The sequence below is a fragment of the Paramisgurnus dabryanus genome, chromosome 15, assembly GCF_030506205.2.
Source record: "Paramisgurnus dabryanus chromosome 15, PD_genome_1.1, whole genome shotgun sequence".
Classification (NCBI taxonomy): Eukaryota; Metazoa; Chordata; class Actinopteri; order Cypriniformes; family Cobitidae; genus Paramisgurnus; species Paramisgurnus dabryanus.
In genome coordinates this window covers 11,773,820-11,798,750 of record NC_133351.1, presented here as the reverse complement: position 1 = coordinate 11,798,750, position 24,931 = coordinate 11,773,820, and the positions used below count along the sequence as shown (strand labels likewise).

The 24,931-nt window shown below is 39.6% G+C and overlaps 1 protein-coding gene across 2 annotated transcripts in view; it reads left to right on the top strand.

The window, feature by feature from the left end:
• Positions 1 to 24,931, top strand: part of lrp1bb (low density lipoprotein receptor-related protein 1Bb) — a 379,953-nt gene that overhangs the window by 157,285 nt on the left and 197,737 nt on the right. For both annotated transcript variants that reach the window (XM_065251976.1, XM_065251975.1), the window contains 5 exons: positions 7,729 to 7,951; positions 13,916 to 14,102; positions 14,484 to 14,627; positions 18,287 to 18,523; positions 19,190 to 19,370. In XM_065251976.1, coding sequence (XP_065108048.1) covers positions 7,729 to 7,951; positions 13,916 to 14,102; positions 14,484 to 14,627; positions 18,287 to 18,523; positions 19,190 to 19,370 — 972 coding nt within the window. The remainder of the gene's footprint in view (positions 1 to 7,728; positions 7,952 to 13,915; positions 14,103 to 14,483; positions 14,628 to 18,286; positions 18,524 to 19,189; positions 19,371 to 24,931) is intronic.

Here is a 24,931-nt window from a genome sequence, read left to right as displayed (position 1 = left end):
ATGAATGGTTCTCCCATACTCTGCCACAACAAAAAACTAACAGCTTTTGTTGCCCAAACTTTCACAAAGAATCAATAACAACAGAGACGAGTAGATTATTTCTTATAACAAGCTAAATTACCAGTAAATTACCTTAGTTCAAATCATATCTAAAGCATACTGAGCTAATGTTACTGTGTAAAATAAGGTGACCAGATTTTTTAAATGAAAAGCGGGGATATTTCCTAGTTCAGTGGTCAAAATATTAATGAAATCTTTAATTTTTACTATAAAAAAAGAAAAACCGGTGACAAAACCTTGTTGAATGTTCTGTAACACTTTATTTTAGGGGTCCATAATAATGCATTAATTAAGGATGAATTAAGTATATAGTTATACTATATTAACAATAAATTACACTTTAACCGTGAAAGAGATTATTGATTAACTGAAAATATAGTAAGACTTTATTCCTCATTAACGCGGAAAACATTAGTGATGTCAACCCTAAAGATTATTAGCTATTTATTAATAACATTGTTGTAAAATTAATACACATCAATACTTACATATTGTTGGCTTAATAATGATCAATAAATGTAAATACCAAACAATAATTGAAGGTAAAAGATTTACTTCAGAACAGGGGGTCGAATTGTCTTTATTAGAAGATATTAGTTATGTATCGGTGGCAGTTCTAATAGTAATAAGCCATAATTCTTCTCAATATTGCTTTGTATCTCACATTTCTCTATATAGCATTTTATACTTTCCTTAGTTTATTTATTTAGTAAATATTGGCTAACATAGTCATACTATTCATTCAGATAATAATTTTCTTGCTTTTTATTGTTGTGGATTTTTGAAGGACAAAAAAAGGGGGGGGACTGTCCCCAGAAAACTGGGACATCTGGTCACCTTAGTTTAAAATGAATGTATACAATGTTAGTTACAGATCCTTGAATTTGTGCCAAACCTCTTTCCGCACTGATCCATGTTCGCTATCTCCCCTCGTCGTTTTTTTTTATTTTGACAAGGGATTTGTTTCAGAGGTCAGTTTAGCCACTAGCCAGACCAATAAACTATCACAGACCGAAAGTTAGTGCATTAGGGCCATGCGCATGTGTCTAATAAAACTGCAGACAACACTTTTATAATCTAAGTGTAGATTTGGCTGAGATCATCAATTGCGCATTATACAAATAAGTCAACACTATTTATTGTAACTTGGACATCTTTAGAAGCAATATTTCATCTTTGCTGCGTCCAGCTGCAGGTCTTTGAGCTGTAATAATGCATGAAAAAGCAGCACAACGGTTTATTGTACTCACCCTTAATGAGGTTATCAGCATGTGCATTTGGATAGCATGTGGAGACATGATTCTGGCTTAAAGCTTCTGCTCCAGACCTCGAAAGATCTTTTTTTTTTCACCGTACAGTACTTTAAGATGAAGATCCTGCAGCATGAAGTTAAATCAACTTGGTTTTGCAAGTTAATTCAACCTACTATTTTAAAGCGTCCATAGCACACACTGTCTCTGCATATCTGATGTTAATTTGGAGTAGGGGAGAACTGGAGCAAAGTAACGTGAGACGAAAGTAAAAAAGGGATTTTCTCCGAGCCCTGATAACATCTGCATTCCGAACTATGACAGCATCTTTACAACACAAACCCTTGACAGAGCTGAAAAATTATGCGTTATTTACTCACCGTTTTCCGCGTGTAGATCCAAAAAGGTGTTTTCAACGAAAAGTGAAAATTGATATTATTCTAATTTGATTTAATTTCGTTTTCATAATGTTCAAACTGTTAAAATGTTTTTATTCTCAACAATTTAACTTTGTACTGTTGGTTGCTTTTGAAACATTTGATAAAACTGAAATTTAAAATTAAAATGTAATTTCATATTTTTTTTACAAAGATAAATATCAAAATAAGTTTGCAGTTACATATTAACGAGGTCATAGTAATGTATATTAAATACAAACAAGTGTAACACAAAAAGTGTGTAACCTTTGACTCACATATGTGTGTTCGTCCCAGCTTACAGGGTCAAAAGTTACAATTCACTACTTATGTTCAAAGTGAAATTATACTGAAGTCGTTTTACATTTTTTCAAAATTCCACCTGGTATTGATAGACAACACCTGTGAGTTATTGATTACAGCAAAAAGTCTAAAACATTATCTTTTAAAATTAAGTTTATCTGAAAAATTGTACTTTCGCCCCTGCTCTCCCCTACCTATTGAGTAGTATTACATCCATCATATCTTTGAAGACTCTTTAGTTTTTCAAATTTATAAAAGACAAGATTAGCTTTTACGATTCTTTCTGATAACGTATGAAAAAATGTGTTACGAATGGCGAGAGAAGCGTATTACGAGTCAACAATTTATACAACACTGACTGGATTAATGATTCACTACATGTTTGTGTCGTTTACATAATATGCACTTAAGCGCCTATTTCCAACATAACACAGAAGTCTTTCTTACCGCATGCAACTCAAGACCCGGTTGGGACTTTTCAATGAAATCCAGCGTTAACACTCTGGGGTCGGCTGCGGCGCGGGCGCCGCAAACTCTTTATTTTTAAATCACTCCCCAAAGAGACTTAGATAACTCTGCTGATTTTGGACATACAGATATGATTTATACATCATTTAAAACGTTAAATTATCTAGTTTTTTTCTGTCCACTCCCAATAAAAACAGCATGTTGTGCTTTTCGCAAAATTAAGAAAATAAACATGATGCGCGTTTTGTTCTCTCTCCCTCAGTGAAGTCCTTTCAGAAACACGTCAGAAAAATGAACTGTAACTTAACGAATATTTTTCATAGAAACAAAAGATGAATGTCTACATAATGCTATATACAGCTATTTAACTCTTTCACCGCCAGCATTTAAAAAAAAGTTGCCAGCCAGCGCCAGCATTTTTCATGATTTTCACAAAAGTTTAATGTCTTCCAGAAAATGTTTTTCTTCAAATATATAAACATACGATATACCAAATGAAAGAACAGACCCTCTGCTTTCAAAAAAAAAAACCTTCAGTAGTTCTTTTGTAATCAGCTTTTGAATATGGGTAGGTTTCTGCAAAAACACAACATTTTGAGCAAAAAGCAGAGATAATTCCATTTTTGTGACGGACTTTTCATAGAGATCCCATTCAGAGCGATCTTTAAAACAGACACGGACATGCAGCAGCTTGCCATAGGGCAATACTTCCGGGTTTAAAAAGTTGCGGAAGGATAATAGCCACCTAGTGGATAATAGCGGTATTGCGGACAGACGGAAAAACTCGTCATTGGCGGGGAAGCGTTTTCGCTTGATTGACGAGATATCTCGTCAATGGCGGGGAAAGAGTTAAACAAACACACATGCAAAATTCCGCTGCTACCCTGGAAAAATAAACTATATCCATTGAATCATAAGGCTGACTTTCTTCTCCTTACATTCAAAAACACACTTATTTTTTCATGCTATTGTTGAGTGTTGATATAAAACAAAGCTGTTGCGTGAAGTAATGCCTGTAACTTAGCGTCCTCGGCTCAATTTTGTTTCCTTTCTATTTACTGTGATTCGCTTTTTGTGGCCTTTTATGGATTATCAAGAGCATGTTACCAACTCAAGTGCTTGCTTTCACAACATGATATTGGTAAATTTACATGAACATTACTTAATGGATGCCCTTCCTTACATAAGTACTTGGCCAGTGCATCTGGTCAGTTTCCTTCATGTGCTCCAGCCGAGGGCTGTGGATGTGGGAGAGTACACTGGAGTCAAACCTTCAGGCTCTGTGTAGTGTAGACTAAACGCAGTTTACAACATTACTTCTGCTTTTTCCGTCATCCTTGTGTAATTGGCGAGCTAAGGTCAGAGCTGCATGTGTGCGGGAGGGTGAGAGAACAGGAGGCCTGTTCGCCCGCAGCAATGGAGCGAAAACAAAAGAAATCAGGGCAGTTTGCAATAGTGGCTCAGCATGAGGCGGGGTAGTTATGGAAAGAGTTCACGAAACACTCACGGTTTCATTTGCGGTTTTGATATATTTTGCCTGCCACCTTTTTTGTTTGTGTTTTCTCGCCTGCTTTCATAAAGCTGCCTTCGTCATCCGCTTTTGGAGAGCCTTTATGTTATATGTAGCTTTTTAATTTAAAGCAAAACTCCCAGGCAGGAAATGTGACTGAACTTAGTTTAACCTCACTTTTCAAAGTGTAACTTCAATTCCCCGAATCAATTCAGAAATGAAAAAAGCAGGGTGAGAGATGTGTTACTATAGTCAGTGGAAGGTGGGAAACTTGGATTTGATTTAGAGCAAAATGAAAACAGAGCTGTGTGATAATCTTTATACGTCTGCTGTTTTTCCTCTCTTGTTTGGTAATCTGTCTTGGTGAAAGAAAGGGGGGCATTTTCCGCTCAGTTATTTTCCACAGTAATGAATCTCCCCAACAGTCTGGGCTCGGCTTCGACCATTGTGTCACCTTACAGTGATTACTTAAAGCCTGGGTCTAAAGGTCTAAAGAAGTTGATGAGATGTATGAATGTTTGTGTTGTGTTTTGGCTTGCGAATATCTTGTTGGTCTGGCTTATTGAGTTGGTTATCAAACCACCATTGTTGATTTATCATTGTGCAGACATTGTGATTATATATTTTCACAGATTTCCCTTTTCTGCCTCAGTGTCTCGTCTGTATTCATTATTAGAATCAGATCAAAAAAAGCTAAGTATATTGAACAATGATGGATAAAATGTTTGTTTTGCTCAGACATGCATCCCAGACAGAAGCAGCTGAATAGCAGTATAAAAAATATTCAAGTTTTGAATGTAATTGAATTGTTTTTACTTTATTATATTATTGTGCTTCGGTGGTCGTCTCATTATTGAATAATCATGGGTGTGTTTATCTCGCAGCTGATGTTTTAAACATGCTGAGTTGTGATGATGTTAATAAAATAAAATGGTTCCGATTGTAAATTTTGATTTAGAAGCAGTTTTTAAAAATCAAACAAATTTCAGAAGTGCTACTTGCTGGAAGAATTGAGAGCTCAGATGCAAAAGCCTTTAAGCAACACCTCCATCAAAAATGAGACAATTATATTAACCGAATGCTTTCGGCACGTATTATACAATCATCAAATACCTTCACTTTAAACCCACCTCAGGCAATTTGGAAATAATGCTTTGTTGGCTGAATCCACTAAATGCCACATGGATTTGTCAGCAAATTCCTCTAAGTGCACGAAAGACACACTAAGAGGGATTTGCATCAGAACTCCTCAAATATTAACATTCTTATTACTATTATGAATATAACTATTTATTTAACATTGGTGTCTTTGATCATATTGTTGTTGTCTTTTATAAAAGCATTACAGTGAGTGACTTGAAACGACATGTCTTTACTTGCTTTAACGTAAGATACTAAAATACGTAGTAATAATCTAGATGTATAAATTTCTAGTTGAAAAGGCTTTTTTTACTTATGTATTTGAGGTTTATATTTATAGGTGTTTTACGGACACATGCAGGTGCCCTTGCAACATTGCACTCTTATGCTGGATTCACACCAAACATGGTAGAGGCGGTAGAGGTGGCAAAAACACAATATTCGTGCGTAGTTGGACGCTTAAACATTTTGAGTTTACTCGCTTCATTCGCGGGTGAAAGCCGCACATGACATTTTAATAATTCGAGACATTCACACATAAATTCATGTCATGGGAGGGGCTTTTGAAACTCTGCTCACTTCCTGTAATCACATCACTACTAGAGCATGCACCTGATTGGTTAATGCGGCACAATTTTCCACCAAAGTTCCAATTTTTCAACTTGCGCTTTTCCAGCAGCAACACTCAATTTGCGTCATTCGAGCAAACTAGACGCGTGAATGAAGTAAATTCGCGTCACGAGACCTTCAGACACACATCTTTACATTGACTTAACATGGAAAATCATTCGCGCCAGACGCTCTATTCACGTTTGGTGTGAACACAGCAATGGTGTGCACAGCAAAGCATTTAAATGCCATATGTAGGCGCTTGCCAGCTGAGCACTTTGGTTGCTATGATACTTCTGCTTGGTTTATCAGTCATTGAACAATGTGGTGGTTGGTTGTTGTAGTATTTGTCCCCTCTCCTTCACTGTGATTGGACGGCCGAGTGAGAAGTGATATTGACAAGTTGAGCTTTTCACCCAAAACTGAATATTTTCAGTGCTGACAAAACACAGCAACTGCTGCTGTTTTTTAAAAAGCGCAGCGCTTCCATTAAAAATAAATGAAAACATGCACCACCCGCCAGCCTAAATGCTTTGGTGTGCACACCCCCTTATCTCGTACCTATTTTACATGCTGTGATTTCGTATGAATTTGAACAATGTGAATCATACAAAAGCGTTTGATTATCCAAAAAGCATAAATTAGCCCCCATCCCTAACCCCACAAAGTCTGGGTGAAAGCAGATCGTACTAAAATGTATGAGAAACAACATGATTGATAGTTTTTAACTCTATGCACGGTAAACTATATAAAATTCAGACATAAAGTTCTTTGACATTTTCATCATACTGTTCACCATTTTGCTGAAAGGCCTACAGTAACAAATTCAAAATTAAATGTGGATACTATTATGGATTGGCGTGTGAAGGCTTTTCCTCAAGTGTAGCTAAAAGAAGATATTTAACAGCACTTGAATCTGATATGTGGCATTGATATGATGGATGAAGATGTGCACACTGAAAGAGAGAGCGAGGGAGAAATAGAGAAAGAGACGGATGCTGATTATGATGATTCTTTAGATTCACTTTAGCCTCCAAATCTCTGTCTACTATTTCAATTTTATTGACTTCTTTTGGCAAAATAATAATAGCCTGTTTTATTTGTTCTCTTTGTAACAATGCTGAACACCTTTCTTGTATTGCAGTGTGTGTCTGAACCAATGTGAATCTTTAAAAAAATATGGCTGAGAATCACAAAAAAGTTAGTAAAAGGCACTGCAGTTACCTGGAACTTTGCACATGCTACAAAACTCAATTAGCTTTTTATTGTTGGCAGGCTGGAGGGGATCACTAATACAATGTTCAATTATTTTACCCTTCCAAAAAAAAAAAAAAAAAAGATTGTCCAAGAGGAAGAGGGTGAGAATGTAGAACCCTTAGGTAGTAAGAATTGTTTTTAATTTTTTAATATTTTACTAATATTCTAATAAACTAAAAGTCAGACTTTGAAACATTTAATTAGTTTCACAACTTTAATCCTAAAGGGATAAAACTCGGAAAGAACGGTTGGCATGTGCTGTAAGGAATTGTTAAAAACAACAGAATACAAGATGGTTTTTCAATGATTTTAAAAGCTCTTTACAGTAGATTTTTTATATATTGTATGTCTGCTTCTCTGGAGATATTCAGCACTTTGGGACTTTGTTAGATTCCCTCATTTGAGAAGCAAATTTAATTTTTTGTTTGCAGTAATAGCCACTTGCTATTTTTTGCAAGTGGCTATTTTGTAGCTTAGTGATGCTCTGTCATCCGCCTAGAAAGTATTTGTTTACATTAGTGATGAAGCAATACCAAATTCCTGCCGATACGATGTTCAATCACTTAGAATGACATCTAATGATACCAATAGATACAGATACTTGTGCTCTTTGTTTCAAAGTATTATGTTCTTTATTCCTAGAAGTGCAGAGCATACAAACTGTAATTCTGTTGTCATTGTGTTGTCATTCACTGTTGTTCTTCATCTCTTGCAGTATGCTCTTCTTCACTGACTATGGAAATGTGGCCAAACTGGAACGCTGCAACATGGATGGTACCAACAGAACTCGAATTGTGGATTATAAGATTGAGCGGCCAACTGCAGTGACGCTGGACCTGATTAAGAAGTTAGTGTACTGGGCAGACGCGTATCTGGATTACATTGAGATGGTGGATTACAATGGCAAAAACAGACATACTATCATGCAGGGATATCAAGTAAGTACTTTATAAATACACATTTGTCTTTTTGATGTTTGTTAGGGATTTTGCTCACAGTCCTTTTAGTCACAGACTGATGCGTAATGCATGCTAAAATTTCAGAAGCAGAACTGTTTATTTGAGTTACGCTTAACTCATTTTTAACTGATTTTTGGGCGGTTCGTGGCCTGAAAAACTGGAATGATAACCAGACATTTCACTGCTAGACTAAAGCCTGGCTACACAAAACTAGTATGTGGGTGGATTTAAAAGATTTGCTATTCAGAAAAATAGCATAAAATATTTTTTAAACAAGTATTACTAATACTCGAAAAGTGTTTTATTTTCTTAGATGAGGTGCATATAAAACTCTAAGGGTTCTATTTTAACAATCTAATCGCATTGTCTAAAGCGCACAGCGTATGGTCTAAATGGGCATGTTCGAATCCACTTTTGCTAATTTAACGACAGGAAAAAAGGTTTATGCACCGAGCACATGGTCGAAAAAAGGTTGTTCCTTTTCTTTTAATGAGTAATGGGTGTGTTTTAGGCGTAACGTGCAATAAACCAATGAGAGTCTCAGCTCTCATCCCCTTTAAAAGCCAGTTATTTTTTGGATTAAAACCTTTAAAACCCGTTTTCTTTTAGTCATGGAAGTAAAAATAGCCGGCTTTTAATTGCTGTAAATGTATGGCTATCCAATATAATCAAAAAATAATTTACAAGTATGTAAGAAAAGGTTTGTACTCTAAAAATACTTTATTTGTAACAAGCAGGAGATAAATATTTTAAAAACGTGCAGAGTGCCGTGTCAGTACTCGGACAGCGTCATGAGTTTTTTTTTTTAAAGCATTACTTAAAAATGTTTCTCATCTCACCATATCCACAGGTACAGAGTCATCATATACAATAAATCCGTAGGGTAGCATTTAAAAAAACATTTAAAAACAGATGCATTTTTTTAAAGCAAAGCATTTACTTACCGGGCTGCAGGTGGAGCAGCTCTTTACACCTTCTAACGTCTCATAATTAGTCCTCATTTATATCCAAGAGACTCAATAATAATCTTTTACATTTGAATGCTTTACTTTTTCATATTTAAAAGCTTTTTTGTGCTGCTGCGCATCCATGTGTGTGATAAGCAAACCCGCGTTGTTGTCCCGTTTATAGGCGTATATTACTTACGCGCTCATTAAATAATAAAAACACTATTGAGTCATAGAATTTAGGCTTTGGACCAGGTTTTAGTTGGTCAATGGCGTAATCTGGTTTAGTTGCCTCAAAATAGCAACGTGTCAACAATGCGCCTCAACACACATCGTTTTTAGATCAGAACGGCCATGGGCGCAAAAATGGGCGCAAATGCATTTGCTATTTAAACAACATGGCGCTAAATGTGAAAATGATCAGTGTGCTGGGTTGAAACTAGCAAAAGACACTTGCATCGCGTATTGCGCTGCATTGCGCCGGGAGTATGATAGAGCCCTAAATGTCAACAAAAGGATGCTTACCAAAATTTGTAGGTAATTAAGGAGTTGGCCAAGATTAATCTCTAGGCTAGTCCTTGATAGGTCAAGTAGAAATGTACACAGCTGTATACAGATTGATTTCAGGTATTAATTGGTAATGGCGTTTATGTCCACTAGTTCCCACATCTGTACGGTTTCATATGCATTTCGATTTTTTTAGGCTTTTAATTAGTTGAAATGAATACACAGGCTAGGCTAGAGATGAGGTTCAATGAAACAGATTCACCATTTGAATATTTTACCTGAAGTGCACTTAAGAGAACAGTAATTAGGGATCATTATTATTCAAAAGTACACCTCAGCTAAGTAACCCAAAGACCGTATTGTTACAGAAAGGGACACGCACAAAGAGAAATTGATCATCGTGTGCAGGTGGTGCATTAAATAGTGTTCATAAATGCAAGCCACGTCGTATTGTTGAGAGGTTGCTTACACATTTAATTTCCATGGAAAAATAAAGGCTATGCTATGCATGAAATGTGTACCTTCTTTTTAGACTTTATTATTTTTCTAATTGTTTTTTTTTATTATGTGATGACACCTCCTTATTTAGCAGGGCTTTGAACCAGATTTTTTTCCCAACTGGTTCGTTCCGAACAGAAACAGTATTTTACATTTCCGGTTTTCGGTTCAACCCTAAAATTGACGAACCGGTTAATAATGTTCCATGTCAGCTGTGGGACATACAAATAAGTAGGCTGATTATTAGGACATTAAACTAATTAGTCTACATAAGTCTCTATCTTGTCATCAAACATTAAAACGCTACATTATATAGGCATAACTGTAATTCTGACATGCCTACATTTGTTTCAGCATTATACATGAATTAAGACAAGGACAATTTCTGGCATGTCATTTATTGGAAAACAACTTAAATAATTTTTTATTAGAAAAAGAATACTGTGGTATTTTGAAATCATTTTGTTTGTTTGTGTCCTGTCAAGAACAGAAAGATTGTCTGCTTGCTTTTTGAAACGCGTCTCTCCGTGTATGCACTTTTGAGTGCACTTAAACACGTGCACACTGGTGATGCGGGGGTCGTCTCATAACCCGCGGGCCGGGTTGGGGGCGGGTAAAGAAATTCTAACTTTAATGCAGGGCGGGTTGGGGCGGGTCATTAAAAACTAAATTAAAAAACAGATATGTAGCGTCTAATTCCCTGTAGCATATATATTAAATATTTGGAAATATATATTTAAATATTTTATTACGTTCTTTGATAAGGTTAAATTACGTAGGCCTACATGGCAACGTAACTTCCGCAACTTAACTTGATATCCCCAAACCTTTGCCGTCACGTCACGGAAGCGCCAAGTAGCTCCCGCTGCCAGCAACAACAACAAAACAAACGAAGAAATAAAAGATGAAAGACGATCTGCGGGAGAAATTAAGGTAGGGAATTTGTGAATAGATAATACAAACGCTGCTTTGTAAATGTTGAAAATGTTTATCATTATCATATCTCTATATGTGACCCGTCACGGAAACCAAGGAACACAAGTCGGCAGCACAAGTTTCGAGAAAATGAGAAACAAAGTTTTTTTTTCAAAATTTGTGATTTTTGTTTTATTGCAGAATCTGTTAGTTGAGATCACGAAGAAGCCTCTCCATGTTTGAGATAGCAGTTTTTGTATATTTAAAAGCGTACATTTTGCGGTTAAAATAGGCTTGTTTTTCCGGAGATTCTAGCGTGCAGCGGGGGGCGTCATTGTCTGTGTGTATATTTACATACTGTATAAGCTTGTGTTTTCGCCTCCACCCCCAAAGTGAACAGCGTGACTACTAAATAAGGATAGTTCGCCCAAAAATGAAAATAATGTCATTAATGACTCACCCTTATGTCGTTCTAAACTCGGAAGACCTCCGTTCATCTTCGGAACACAGTTTAAGATGTTTTATCGTTAGATTTAGTCCGAGAGCTTTCTATCCCCTTCATTGAAAATCTATGTATGGTTTCCATGTCCAGAAAGGTAATAAAACATCATCAAAGTAGTCCATGTGACATCAGTGGGTCAGTAAGATTGTGTTGATGCATCGAAAATACAGTTTGGTCCAAAAATAGCAGAATTACGACTTTATTCAGCATTGTCTTCTCTTCCGGCTCGAGCGTGAAGTCACGTGACTGTAGTGACGCGGCTGCCCTGTTCCTCAGACATGTTTGCTAAGTTTGTTTTTTTTTCAAACTCATAGCGTGCGTCTCCCCAGACTGTAAAGCTCGGGCGCACAAAAAAGAAAAAGAAAAGAAGCTGGGGCGGAACAAATAACAGTCAGCCGCATCGTACGTCAGCCGCGTCACTGACTTTATGCGGCGCCGCAGTCGGATGACGTCAAAGTACCGCGAGAGCTCTTAAGAAATCTTACGGAGTAGTTTAATTTCGACTCGCTCTCGCGGTACTTTGACGTCATCTCTATGTCAGTTCTTGCAGCGCAGCATGAGTCCAAACACACAGAAGTTACACAGATATAGTTGTATTCTTTATATAATTGGCTACATGTTTTGTCTATCAATATTTTCCATGAAGTCATTGGCTGATGGAGGAACGAGTGAGCGATTGGTAACATCTTTTTTCCGTTTTCGACGGCGCTGTTTGGATGATCTATTATACTACTTCCCTATTTTAAATACAAACTTTGAAGGCGGGTTCATGTGTAAGCTCATATACCCTTACATGTTACGATTTAAATAGTCTTCAGATTATATATTATATTGTATTACCAGACATTCATGCGAAATCTGATGTAAACAATCTATATTTCACGGATTATACGCATTTGTGGACAAAAATGGTCATTGGATAATCTGAAATAGACTGGATTCGATTTGTGATCCCCACAAAGGTAAAAAGAGTCATGTTTATTTTTGCGTGTTGTAATTTGGTCATAAAATACTACATATGATGCTAGAACATCTCAAAAAGGGTTTTACAGGGGGTATGGCTTAGCTAAATGAGAGGTAAATGAGCCCTATTGTCTCCCCCAGCTGAAAAGAAGAGTCCCTTTCGTCTCGATTTTCTCGGTTTGAGTATTTCTGAGTTCCTATATTCAAATGGCCACAACTTCTCCAAATCTATCAGATTTCCATGTGTTACACATCGTTGGAAAGCTTAAAAAACTGCACTTTCAGAATCTGTGAATAACTCAAAATGCCCAGATCCGACTTGTGTCCCTACTTTCCGTGACTGGTCACATATTAATATGACCATGCTGGTTTCTATGGTTCATTCGCGTATGTTGTTGCCACTTTACAGGACGATGTAATCTAATGGCTGTTTCCAAGCACTTTTAGGCTGAAATAAAGCCTCTTTTTAATTACATTACAAATGCCTAGTATGTCTATTTTAATGGTCGCAGGGCGGTGAGGATTGTAAAAATAGATACAGTTTTGCGGGGCGGGTTGAGGCGGGCCAAATATTTCATAAAAGCGGGAAAAAATGCAGATCTGCGCACACACACAGACGGAGGATGAATTCCAAATGGTGCTTCAGAAGAAGATGCAGCATTAAGTCGCTCCACATTAAGTAAAAATTATGTTGTTATTCATCAAATGTATTTAATGGACTACAGTATGAGACAGTATGAGGTCGAAAATCCAATATTAACCGGTTAATTTTTATTTTAAAATTTCCATTATTTTAAATAAACGATTCTGTTCCGGAACATATATTTTTGAAAAAGTTTCTGGTTTTGTTTCTGTTCCTTGCAAAATATCAAACGTTTCTGGTTTTCATTTTGGTTCCATGAACCGGTTCAAAGCCTTGCTAAAAACAATTAATAAACTCTTTAACTATGAAAATTAACTTTGTACTCAGTAAAATCACTTTGGCAGTTGGTTAAAAACTGGCTAAGAAGTGTTAAAAAAATCATACAGTTAGTTTTAAGATGACACTTGCTTTGTTTTTTTGTCTTTTATTGTAAAAACTGATTTTTAAGTGTCAGAATATCTTATGGGGTATAGAGTGGAGGTTTCCGATTTTTCTGGTTGAGTACTGGAGTGTGAATTTCACCGGCCACAGCATTCTGATCCGCATTATCTTCCATACTGTTTATAAGTAGGAAAAAGGGAGGAGGTATTGTCTCTAGTGGCTTATGGTGCATTTTTGTGTGCATGTACCTGTATTTATGGTCAGGGTTCAGTGGTCGTGGTTTGCTCCTGTCACATGGGCATCACTGGGAGAGTTATAGCATGTAGGCTCCAGTCACAGCACACAATCCAGAAGTCTCCCGGGAAAACTGCACTCTGACTGACCCTGCCCGAGCTGAATGAATGAATACCGGATTCAGTTACATTCAGAAATCTCTAGAAATGTGTCTCCATTCGAAAATAAATAACTTATTATTAGTTTCATGCTTACAAATATGAGCAAACCCAAAGTGTACAACACTTAAATTGTAAAGTGATTGTTTTACAGCCTTCTAATGTACCTTAAACAGTCAATGCTCCTTTTTCTAGGTGGCTCACCTGCATGGATTAGCTGTCTTTGAGGACTACTTGTACGCAATTCGCTCTGAACCCTCCAGTGAAGCGGTGGCCGATGTCTTACGGATAAATCGCTTTAATGTCACGGACCCGGAGACGCTAACCAGCATAGGAAATGCAAAAACAATACGGGTTTACCACAAGCTAAGTCAACCGAAAGGTAAAGTGTATGTTTGGCAGATCTAAACAGCATCCAATTTTATTGTACAGTTTATGTATCACTGTCATACCAAGTATCATCAGGTACGCATTGCATGCATTACAGTACATCTGGGATTGAAAATCTATTTACTTCTATAATTTATATGATGATTGTTAGGTTTTTGAACTGAAAGATATTCTTTCATGTGCACTGAGTTTAATAATATATTAAGCCGATTAGGACTTGTACCTGGATGAACACTTATTGTTGGTCCAAGCACAACATTCCTCTGACATATATCTGAACTGATTTATAAAAAAATATTAATCCAAGACCAAAAAGGATTGTCTACTGCCAATCATGCAAGTCGTGTACATAACATCAGTTTCCTCTCCTCAGTCAAGGGTCACGCGTGTGAGGTCGACCCCTATGGCAAGCCAGGAGGATGCTCGCACATCTGCCTCTTCAGTGGGAGCTACAAATCCCGAAGCTGCCGCTGTCGAACCGGATTCATCCTGGGAAGCGACGGCCAGTCCTGCAAGAGTCAGTAAAACTTTTTATCAGCTTCTTTTTCCGCCGTACATTGCGGTCGGGGTGATGGATGTCACACCTTCTAACGTGTTGTTCTGAAAGAGTCAGTTGCTTCAAATATTCATCAAAACATGTTTGTTCTCTGCCGCCAAAGTGAAATAAAAATATTCAGACAATGATTTTATGACAGTTAAGGTCACGACATCCCTGCAGAAATGATGATGGAATATGTGTTGCGTTTATTTGATTCTCGTCAGCTATCTGGAGCTGGAAATTGAAATGTATGTGTTGTTACACTATTACGGTAAGATTGAGAAGTTCTGCATTTGCGGCCGTCTTGGCATTGATTCACATGGACAGAGATTGAGATCAACTCTTAAAGAGATTGGCTCATGTGGATGCGATGTTATTTTATTGACTGCCTATGGAATGATTTATTGCTACCATTACTGCCATTTTCCTATACGTATAGCCTCCTGATCAATGGACATTTTACTTAGCTGACAATGAAAGCTGTGGGTCAATTAATGACGGTCCTGAGTTAAGCATTAAGTGACGGCAATAATGAACAGAGCTCGGCATCTTGAGATGGTTCAGATTTATGCGTCTGCCCCGATGTTCTGCTCGGTGCCCTTCTCTCTTCAGTCCTTGAAATGAAAAGGCCGAACACTGTAAAACTGAACCACTTTACTACTGGCTTTATTTATGTACCTATTGTAAAGACCAGTTGGTCTCCCAGCCCAGTTCTAGTTGGTTAAGATGGTACCAGACTGGTTTCAGAGGGATTTTGGCCACTTTTGTCAGGCTGATAGACCAGCTGACCCCCCAGGTAAGACCAGCTGAAGCTGCATTCAGACTAGCGGCGACTAGGTAATAGCAGAGCGACACAATCTCATTGATTTCAAAGGAAGATTGGCAACTTTTGGCGACACGAGCGACAGTGACCATTGGCAACTGGATGGGACGTGTCCAGTCTTGTGACAAAGTTGAGAAATGTTTAACTTTATGCAAATTATGAGCGACGTTCGGGAGTGACGAAGCAGTGGAGTTCACGTCATCTGTCTCTTGTCAGTTACTGGAGTGGACGTTACTCATTTGTTTATGACAACCAGATTTAGAAAAACCTCTTTTGAAAGAGACGAGCAACACACAGCCACAAAGTCGCTTATAATGTGAATGTACCTTTACTCACCATCTTGACCAGGCTGGAAGAACAGCTTAACCAGATTTGCCAGGCTGGGAGGACCAGCTTAATCCAGCTACTTCTACTGTATTTTAAACCTAAAACCAGTCAACCTGCTTAGCCAAGCGTGCCAAGCTTCTAGGTTGGTCAAGCTGGTTAAAGCTGGTGGGTCAGCTGATCTTCTAGCCTGACCAGCTAAGACCAACAAAAATGTGTCTAAAACCCCTCTAAAACCAGCCTGCTACACCACTATAACCAGCAAAAACCAGTCTGGTTAAAAATCCCCCTGAAAGACCAGCTAAAACCAGCCTAGGCAGATGGTTTTGCAGAACAAACTGACAAGGTGATCAGGACCCCGACACGAAGAGAACACTTCCTGGCGGCTTTAAGCATTTATTTTCTTAATTTTGCGAACAACCTAACGGCCCATTCACTCTAAAAACAGCATATAGCACCAAAAGTGGTTCTTTGGTCGTAATCATATAAGAAGAATCATTTTTAGTGCCATATTGCACCGGTATAGCACCATTGAAGGACCTGTGTAGAACCATTTACTGCTATATAGAACCATATGTGGTGCTATATGGCCCCTATATGGTTCTACACAGGTGCTATAAAGGTGCTTCACCGGTACTATATGGCACTAAAAATGGTTCTTCTATGATTACGAGCAAAGAATCACTTTTGGTGCTATATAGCACCGTTTGTTTTTAGAGTGATAGCGGCCATTGGTTGAGACAACCTTGCTTTTTTAAAACTGTAAAAATCAAGGGTACCGTATTTTCCGGACTATAAGTCACATTTTTTTTCATAGTTTGTTGGGTCTTGGAACTTAACGTCAGGTGTGATGCACTTTTGACGGATGCAACTTATATTCCTGAGCGAAGTATAGTCGGAAAAATATGGTATGTAAAGTGGGTGATTTTTGTCATATCATTTATTATTGTATGTAAACATCTGTTATGAAATGTCCTTGTTCAGCATAGTATACAGTACTAAAAAATGAAACTAAACTAACTTGGACTGGTTTTAATGAATCCATCTCACATCCCACTTTTCACTCTTTCCACTCCATCCTCTTTCCATCCTAATGAGAAGCTGTGCTCAATGACTGGCTTCGTCCATCAGTCTATGCTGTTTGATATCCAGGTCTCAAAGCGTTTAATTGTCTTCAAGGTAATTGACCTCTCCCACTCAGGATGATAAATTGAAGTGATACTTGTACAGTTGAGCTGAGGTCCTTCTCTTTACCCAGAATGCCCCTCCTTTGCATATTGTCTATTGCTTAACAGAAAGATCGGGCCGCCCTCTGTTATTCCCACTGTGACGAGAGGTTAATTTATATGAGTTTGGCGCAGACCCATGGATAACCTTGGCTTCTGTTGTGCTTCTTTGTTAATCTGACAACAGGAGATTTATTGTTTAAACAAAGTCCCAATGAGCAAAAATATCATTGCTGGGGCTTGACAAATGAATCCTCTCAATCAAGATAATTTTAGCCTGGGGATGCTAAGTGGGGTTGATTGCTCCATTCATTTCTTTATGTTAGTGCGCTTGCCTATGCTAGTGTTAGGCTTTGTAAATTACAAGCTGTAGCATATTTAGGGTCAAACGTCCCACCCATAATACCAAGTATGGGTGTCAGTTGGGTAATTTGTGAAAGGGAGTTCTAGGTAAACCACTCTTTAGAGGGTTTTCTAGACACAGAGACATGAAAGGTAGAAAATATGCTTAAATATTAGGGCTGCATGGGGGGATTATTAGCAATTCATACTAATAACACCTGTCTGAATCAATTTTGAATTGCCAAGGTGATGTTATGCACAGCTCTTTAATGTATTAAGGCTCTTTTCTTATGAAATAAACCATGTTCTTTAGTGTATTGATTACTATTAGCAAAACCATTTTTACTACAGTAACCATGTTTTTTTTTTTTTACTGTAGTAAAACCATGGTTAATGTCCGTAAGGGTTAGATCAGTAGGAAGTCCTTATCTATCTAAAACAACTGAGTGTAAGTTATTTATAACATGCATTTGAAAAGGCAACACTCGTCAAACATAATCATTATAAATATTATTTGTTATTATGAAAATACCTGAAAAGATTTGAAGATCAGTAATATAAATTAGCTTATAGGCATTTCCATGTTCTGCCTGTATATTGAGTTTTTGCATGAGAGCGCCCTTTGGATTTTGGATGTAGTGACATTTCACCATAATTCATTGAGAAGCATAGCAAGCAGAATAGCACAATTAATGGTCCCAGCCCTATTGAAACTGTATATAAAATAGAGTCACAGATATATGAGCTCTAAATACAGATTGTGATCTGTGTCATGCCTAGGGGTAAGTTGAATAAAAGCAAATAAATGGGAATGATTAATATTTTATGATTTATATTGTAAACCTAACCTAAATGAAAACATTAGATGGCATGGAAAGACTTTTAGAGCACTTTATCTTATTGTAAACACTTTACTTTTGCAGAACCCAAAAAAGACCTTTTCCTCTTCTATGGAAAGGGGCGACCTGGGATAATCCGTGGCTTGGATATGAATGTAAAGTCTTCCAGTGAACACATGGTTCCAATCGAGGACTTGGTAAACCCGAGAGCCCTCGACTATCATGCTGAAACAGGCAACATTTACTTCGCAGACACTACAAGTTTTTTGATTGGCCGCCAAAAGGTTGATGGAAGCAACCGGGAAACAATTCTCAAAGATGGTGATTATCAAAATATTTGTATTTCAGAAAAGTCATGTTTTTGTATATTCAGTTTAGGAACAGTTTTGCTATACTGTATTATGTAAACAAGGTGTTAAAGGAACATTGCACTTTTTTGAAAATATGCAGATTTCCCAGCTCCCCTAGAGTTAAACATTTGATTATTACTGTTCTGGAATCCATTCAGGTGATCTCCGGGTCTGGCGCTAGTACTTGTAGCATAGCTTAGCACAATCCATAGAATCTGATTAGACCATCAGCATCGCTCCTAAAAAATAACCAAAGAGTTTCGATATTTTTTCCTATTTAAAACTTGACTCTTCTGTAGTTACTTCGTGTACTAAGACCGACGGAAAATTAAAAGTTGCGATTTTCTAGTCAGATATGGCTTGTACGGCTAATTTTCTGTCGGTCTTAGTACACAATGTAACTACAGAAGAGTCAAGTTTTAAACTCAATGGATTATGCTAAACTAAGCTAAAAGTGCAAACTGGAGATCAGCTGAATGGATTCCAAAACGGTAAGAATCAAATGTTTAACTCTAGGGGAGCGGGAAAATTTGCATATTTTCAAAAAAGTGGAACATCCCTTTAAGAAGGCCAACCTAAGACAAAATGGAACGACTGCACATTCTGTGAATTTAATGCAGTTGACGTGCACTTACAGATCTTGATAATGTGGAGGGCATATCAGTGGACTGGATTGGGAACAATTTTTACTGGACAAATGATGGATACAGGAAAACCATCAGCGTGGCCAGGCTGGAAAGGGCATCTGAAACCAGGAAGACTCTTTTGGAGGGAGATATGTCTCATCCCAGAGCCATAGTTGTGGATCCTCTCAACAGGTAAAGTAGAAGGACCTTACATTTTATCTACAAAACATGCATCCGTAGTTTGCCTCTAGAAACAGGGCTGGAGGACACCCTATGCTACGTTGTAATCTTTCTCACAATGTGCAATACCTAGCATCTTCTTTGTTATGTGGGTATGGCAATTCTGAGCTTTACTCACTGCCCACTCTGCCTGAAGGAACAATCCTTAATACAATTTATTTACTAAAATTCGTTTACTTTGCACTTCACCTCAGACTCGATTTGGGTGATTGCAATTGTATACATGAAGTAGCGAAGCATGCCCGCCCTGTGAATGCCTCCGTGTGTGTGTGTGTCTAGCAGTAAGCTGACATGGCAGAGGCAGTAAAAAGGTGAGTTTGATGGCCTGAAGCCAATCTCATTATCACCCTCCCTGGATGTGAGAGTACCTCATGAATCCTGAGGAGGTGCAGTCAGCCTAGGAACTGAAGGACTGGAGAAACCGCAACTAGGAAACAACCAATCACTATCTCTCAGATCCAATCACAGCACCCGCTCGCTCTTAGCACTCCAGTACTTTTTAATCAGTGAAAGAGAAATGCTGATTGGTTGATGATCCGTAGATCTTTTAAGCTATAACGCATGCGTCTCGAGTGGTTTGAGTGCTTTTCCTAATTTTTTATAAGCTCTGTAAATAAATGCTTTGTTTGAAAGCGTGCACTTATCATTAAGTAATTAATACACATCAAAATAGATTTTACAATCTTTAGGGAACCAAAGAGGAGGTGTTGAATACTGAATCATTTGAAGAGAGGAAAGGCAAGTGCGAAATAGTTTCATTATTTCCAGACACAATGGGTTCATTAGTTCAGAGCCATAATTATGTTCATTGCTCAGACCTCACGTTTGGACAATTTATGCAACTCTCTCGAATTTAATGAAGCTAATGTATCTTGAATGGCACCCATAACAATAAAATAAGCAAGGGCCAATGACAAGAAGCTAGAAATTGTCCTTTTGTGAGTTCATCGACAGGCAATCCCAAATGGTGTGTGTTTGTGCGAGTAACAAACAAATGCGGCAACTCATATTCCAGTCACGACCGTGTCGTTCCCAAAGGGGTAACTTCAGTGGTGTGGAAAAGATTAAAATCTGCATTAAAAACATCTACTCATCTGGCAGCTCAGAAGACGTCATGCAGGATGCTTGACACTATATTTTTTGAGGTTGAAAGGTAGAGCTTTCTGCGTCAAGCGCCATGACAGAAAATGAAAGGCATAGCGTCTTCCTCTTCAGACATGTTATTTATGTGTCCTGTTTTGACAGCTGGTAAAAAAGGCTTCAACGAAAAAGTGGAAGGTAGAACTTTTACATTTTTGTTTAATATGGAGTACTTTTTTAAGTTTTGTGCAAAATACTGTAGAGCAGAGGTCTTCAGGGGTCCACTTAGATCTGAAAACCCGATCGTGTTCGGGTCTAAAAGTTTCACCTGTGCCTCAGACACAGGTCGGGTATAATATAGCGAGACCAGCAGGCTTTCTTTCTGTCTGACTGCTGTTGCACACACGCCGGTGCCGTTTACATTCAGGTCAAGTCGGGTTAAAAAATTTGTCGCTGGTTTGGATCGGACTAGGGTCTAATTTTCTCAGGTTTGTCTGGGATCGGGTCTTTTAAAAAAAAAAAAAATGTATGCACATCGGGTTCAGGTATAAAGTGATTTGGGTACATTTCTTTGGACCCGAGAAGACCTCTACTGTAGAGTGACTTCTGTTTGTGTAATATAGAGTGACTTCACTTTTGTTCAAGTAGTGTGACTTCACTTTTGTTTAAAATAGAGTGACTTCACTTTTGTCCAAGTAGTGTGACTTCACTTTTGTTTAACATATGAAGAGTTTGCTTACAAAACGCAATAAATGCCATTTGTGAAAAAAATGAGTTACTGCCAGAATCAGTATTATATCAGGTCAGTATTAAAAAGTAAATTCTTAATTTTACGCAAAATCCAATATCCTCCGTGTTATTCTGTCATCTTTTCTCCCTTTTTTCCCAAAACGCAATAAACGCCACTCCTCCTTTTTTACAGAACGCAATAAATCCGTTCCAGAAATTACAGCGCACCATTCACTCAATGTAAACAAACAATGGAGGCGCGCTGAGTACACGGAGTCCTAGTTTTCCTCATCTGCTTTTTACTTCATGATCAACAAACAAACAAAAATAAAATAATACTTAATAGCATCGCCTGTGATGGTTTTCTATGACGGGAAAGAAACGTAAGCCATCAACATCTAATAATTTACGCAAGAGGCACTTGGGAGATGGGTGCTTGTTTGCCCGGGCCGACAGCATCAAGTTTCTGTCATGATAACACATTAACCCCAGGGGATCTTATGAAAAACTTTCCATAATTACTCAAAGTCAACGAAAATCGAACAGGACCAAAACATTTTACAGCTGATCGCTGTGAAAAAATGTTAAGCGACGACGTCAAGTATAACTGCAGCAATGACAGTGTTCTTAATATCACAAAGTAAGTGTTCCCCTTCGAGGGAACTCGAGCTGCGTCGCCGAAGCTACGCTATGGGAACGCCCTCTGCGTGATTGCGTCTGAAGCACGTATGTCAAATCAGTCCAATGGTCAAGTGACACGTCATAGGCGGGTGACGTGGGAACCAGGAAGCTATAAAAAGAGCACCCGGCAAGCCAACTTCAGCTCTTTGTGCCTCAGCAAGCGAGTGTGTGTTATTATCATGTCTAAGTCCAAACAAAGTTTTAAGGAGTGTGCTTCCCCGTGTCCTCGTTTCATTACGAGCGAGGACTCGCATCGTCTCTGTGTTATGTGCCTCGGGGCACAACACGCACGATCATCTCTTGAGAGGGGTGGTTGTGCACATTGTGAAAGGATGCCGCTCCGTACGTTGCGCTCGCGGCTCGCACTCTTCGAGGAGGGTGGGGAGCCGCGTGTTCCCCACGGTTCTGGCCCCGCTGCTGCCGAGGCAGAGCGGAAGCTGCGATCGTGGGGATCACAACTAGATCTCGCGGACGAGCTTGAGACGGGTCTTCCCCTTTCTCAGCCTTCACCCGCGGGATCTAGTGCCCCGTCTCTGGATTCGGAAGCACGCGCTGCGGTTTCTTCCGCCCAGGGCGGGAGCCCAGATTTGCATTTATCGTTGTCCGAGGAAGTCGATATTATGTCTGTGGACGTGGTGGACGCTGAGGAGCCTTCTCATTCGTCCCCCGCGTTCGATGATTTGATGGAGGTTGTCACTAATGCCGTGGCTCGCTTAAAATTAGACTGGCCGGCGGAGACACAGAGCGCGCGTCCTCAGAGTATGTTAGATGAGCGCTTTTTAAAACAGAAACCTCAACCTTCGCGGCGCAACATGCCTTTCTTTCCTGATCTCCACAGCGAGCTGTCGGGATCATGGAAAGCTCCGTATTCAGCCCGTGTTCATACCCCTCACGCCACCATGTATTCCAACATTGTGGGGATGGGTGAGCACGGATATTTAACGATGCCCCGGGTGGAGCAGACGCTTGCGAGCTATCTCTCCCCCGCTGCGGCGTCATCATTAAAATCGCCTTCGCTTCCCACGAAACCGGTTAGGTTAACCTCATCTTTAGTGGGTAAAGCTTATAAGTCTGCAGGGCAGGCTGGGGCTTCACTGCATACCTTAGCTGTCTTACAGGCGTACCAAGCAGAACTGCTTAAAGATTTAGATGCCGAGGCGGGGGTACGTCTGATTTATTTAAAGAGCTTCGTCGAGTCACTGATGTGTCACTCAGGGCGATTAAAGAAACTGCGAAAGCCGTGGGTAGATCGATGGGAGCTCTCGTAGCCACGGAACGCCATTTATGGCTTAATCTGTCCGAGCTTAAAACCTCAGATAGGGCTTTTCTCTTAGACGCGCCCGTTGCGCCCTCCGGTCTCTTCGGCGATGCCGTTAATACTGTCGTCGAGAGATTTGCGGAGGCTCGTAAGCAGTCGGCGGCGTTCGAACGCTATCTCCCCCGCCGTGCTCTTGATTATAGGGCTGCTGGGCGGGAGCAGCCATCGACATCATATAGAGCATCGCAAAAGCATAGTGTTGCCACTCGTGGTCCCCCTCAAAAAAACTGGGGTTTGGGCGGTCGCACTCAGACATCATCCAAGCAGAAAACAGACCTGAGGGCTGTTATTATGGCGAGGAAGGCGTCGGCTAAAAAGAAGTCCTGAGGGACGTATTGTCATATTTCCGAGGGCAGCCCCCAATCGGGGAGAGCCGGCAGTCACCTCACAACACGGTGCCCGTCTCTCCTCGATGCCCTCGGGATGCCAGTGTGTTAACCCCGCCGCAGTGTGTGTTTCGGGGTACAGCGGCTTCATATTCTTGTGTGCCTCGTGCGCGGGGCACGCAACACCTCTCTCCGAGGAGGGAGGCATTAATATCACCCAGGTTGAACCCTGCCAGTTTGGTTCAGGGCACCGGGAAAAGTTTAAGCAGTACACAAAAAGCCAGTCTCGAGAGGCTGGTCCCCCTTATAGAAAATTTGGCAGCGTGGAAACTCCTGCCAAACGTGTCTCAGTGGGTTCTGCAAATAATAGAAAAAGGCTACAAAATTCAGTTTTGCAACCAGCCACCCCAATTCAACGGCGTGTTATCTACCATAGTGGGTGCTGGGCAGACTCTAACAATGGAACAAGAAGTAGAAACTCTCTTGTGCAAGGAAGCCATAGAATGTGTTCCTCCTCACAACAGGGAGTCAGGGTTTTACAGCCGCTATTTCATAGTTCCAAAGAAAGATGGGGGGTTACGTCCGATTTTAGATCTACGTCATCTGAACCGGTCTGTTGCAAAACTAAAGTTCAAGATGTTAACTATAAAGCAGATCGTCACACAAATCAGATCCGAGGACTGGTTTGTGACGATAGATCTAAAAGACGCGTATTTTCACATATCTATCCTCCCGCAACACAGGAGATTCCTGAGGTTCGCCTTCGGGGGCGTGGCTTACCAATATCGGGTTCTCCCTTTCGGTCTATCTCTGTCACCCCGTACATTTACAAAGTGCATGGATGCAGCGCTGGCTCCATTACGACTCCGGGGCATCCGTGTCTTAAACTACATAGACGATTGGCTAATTTTAGCCCAATCAGAGAGTATGGCAGCGCAGCATCGAGATGCTGTGCTGACCCACATGAGAGAACTGGGGTTAAGGCTAAATGCAAAGAAAAGCATGCTCTCTCCAGTACAGAGGACAGCTTTTCTTGGCGTTATATGGGATTCAACAACAATGCAGGCACATCTGTCCCCTGCTCGTGTGGAATCCATTCTTTTGGCTGTAGGCAGAGTGAAGTTAGGCCAGTCACACACTGTAAAACAATTTCAGAGGTTGTTGGGGCTCATGGCAGCAGCGTCCAATGTGATACCCCTTGGGCTGCTTCACATGAGACCGCTACAGTGGTGGCTCAAAACCAAAGGGTTTTCCCCGAGGGGCAACCCGTTCCGTCTGATCAAGGTCACGCGCAGATGTCTTCGTGCCTTAGATCTTTGGAAGAGACCATGGTTTCTCTCCCAAGGACTGATGTTGGGGGCTCAGTACCGTCGAGTTAC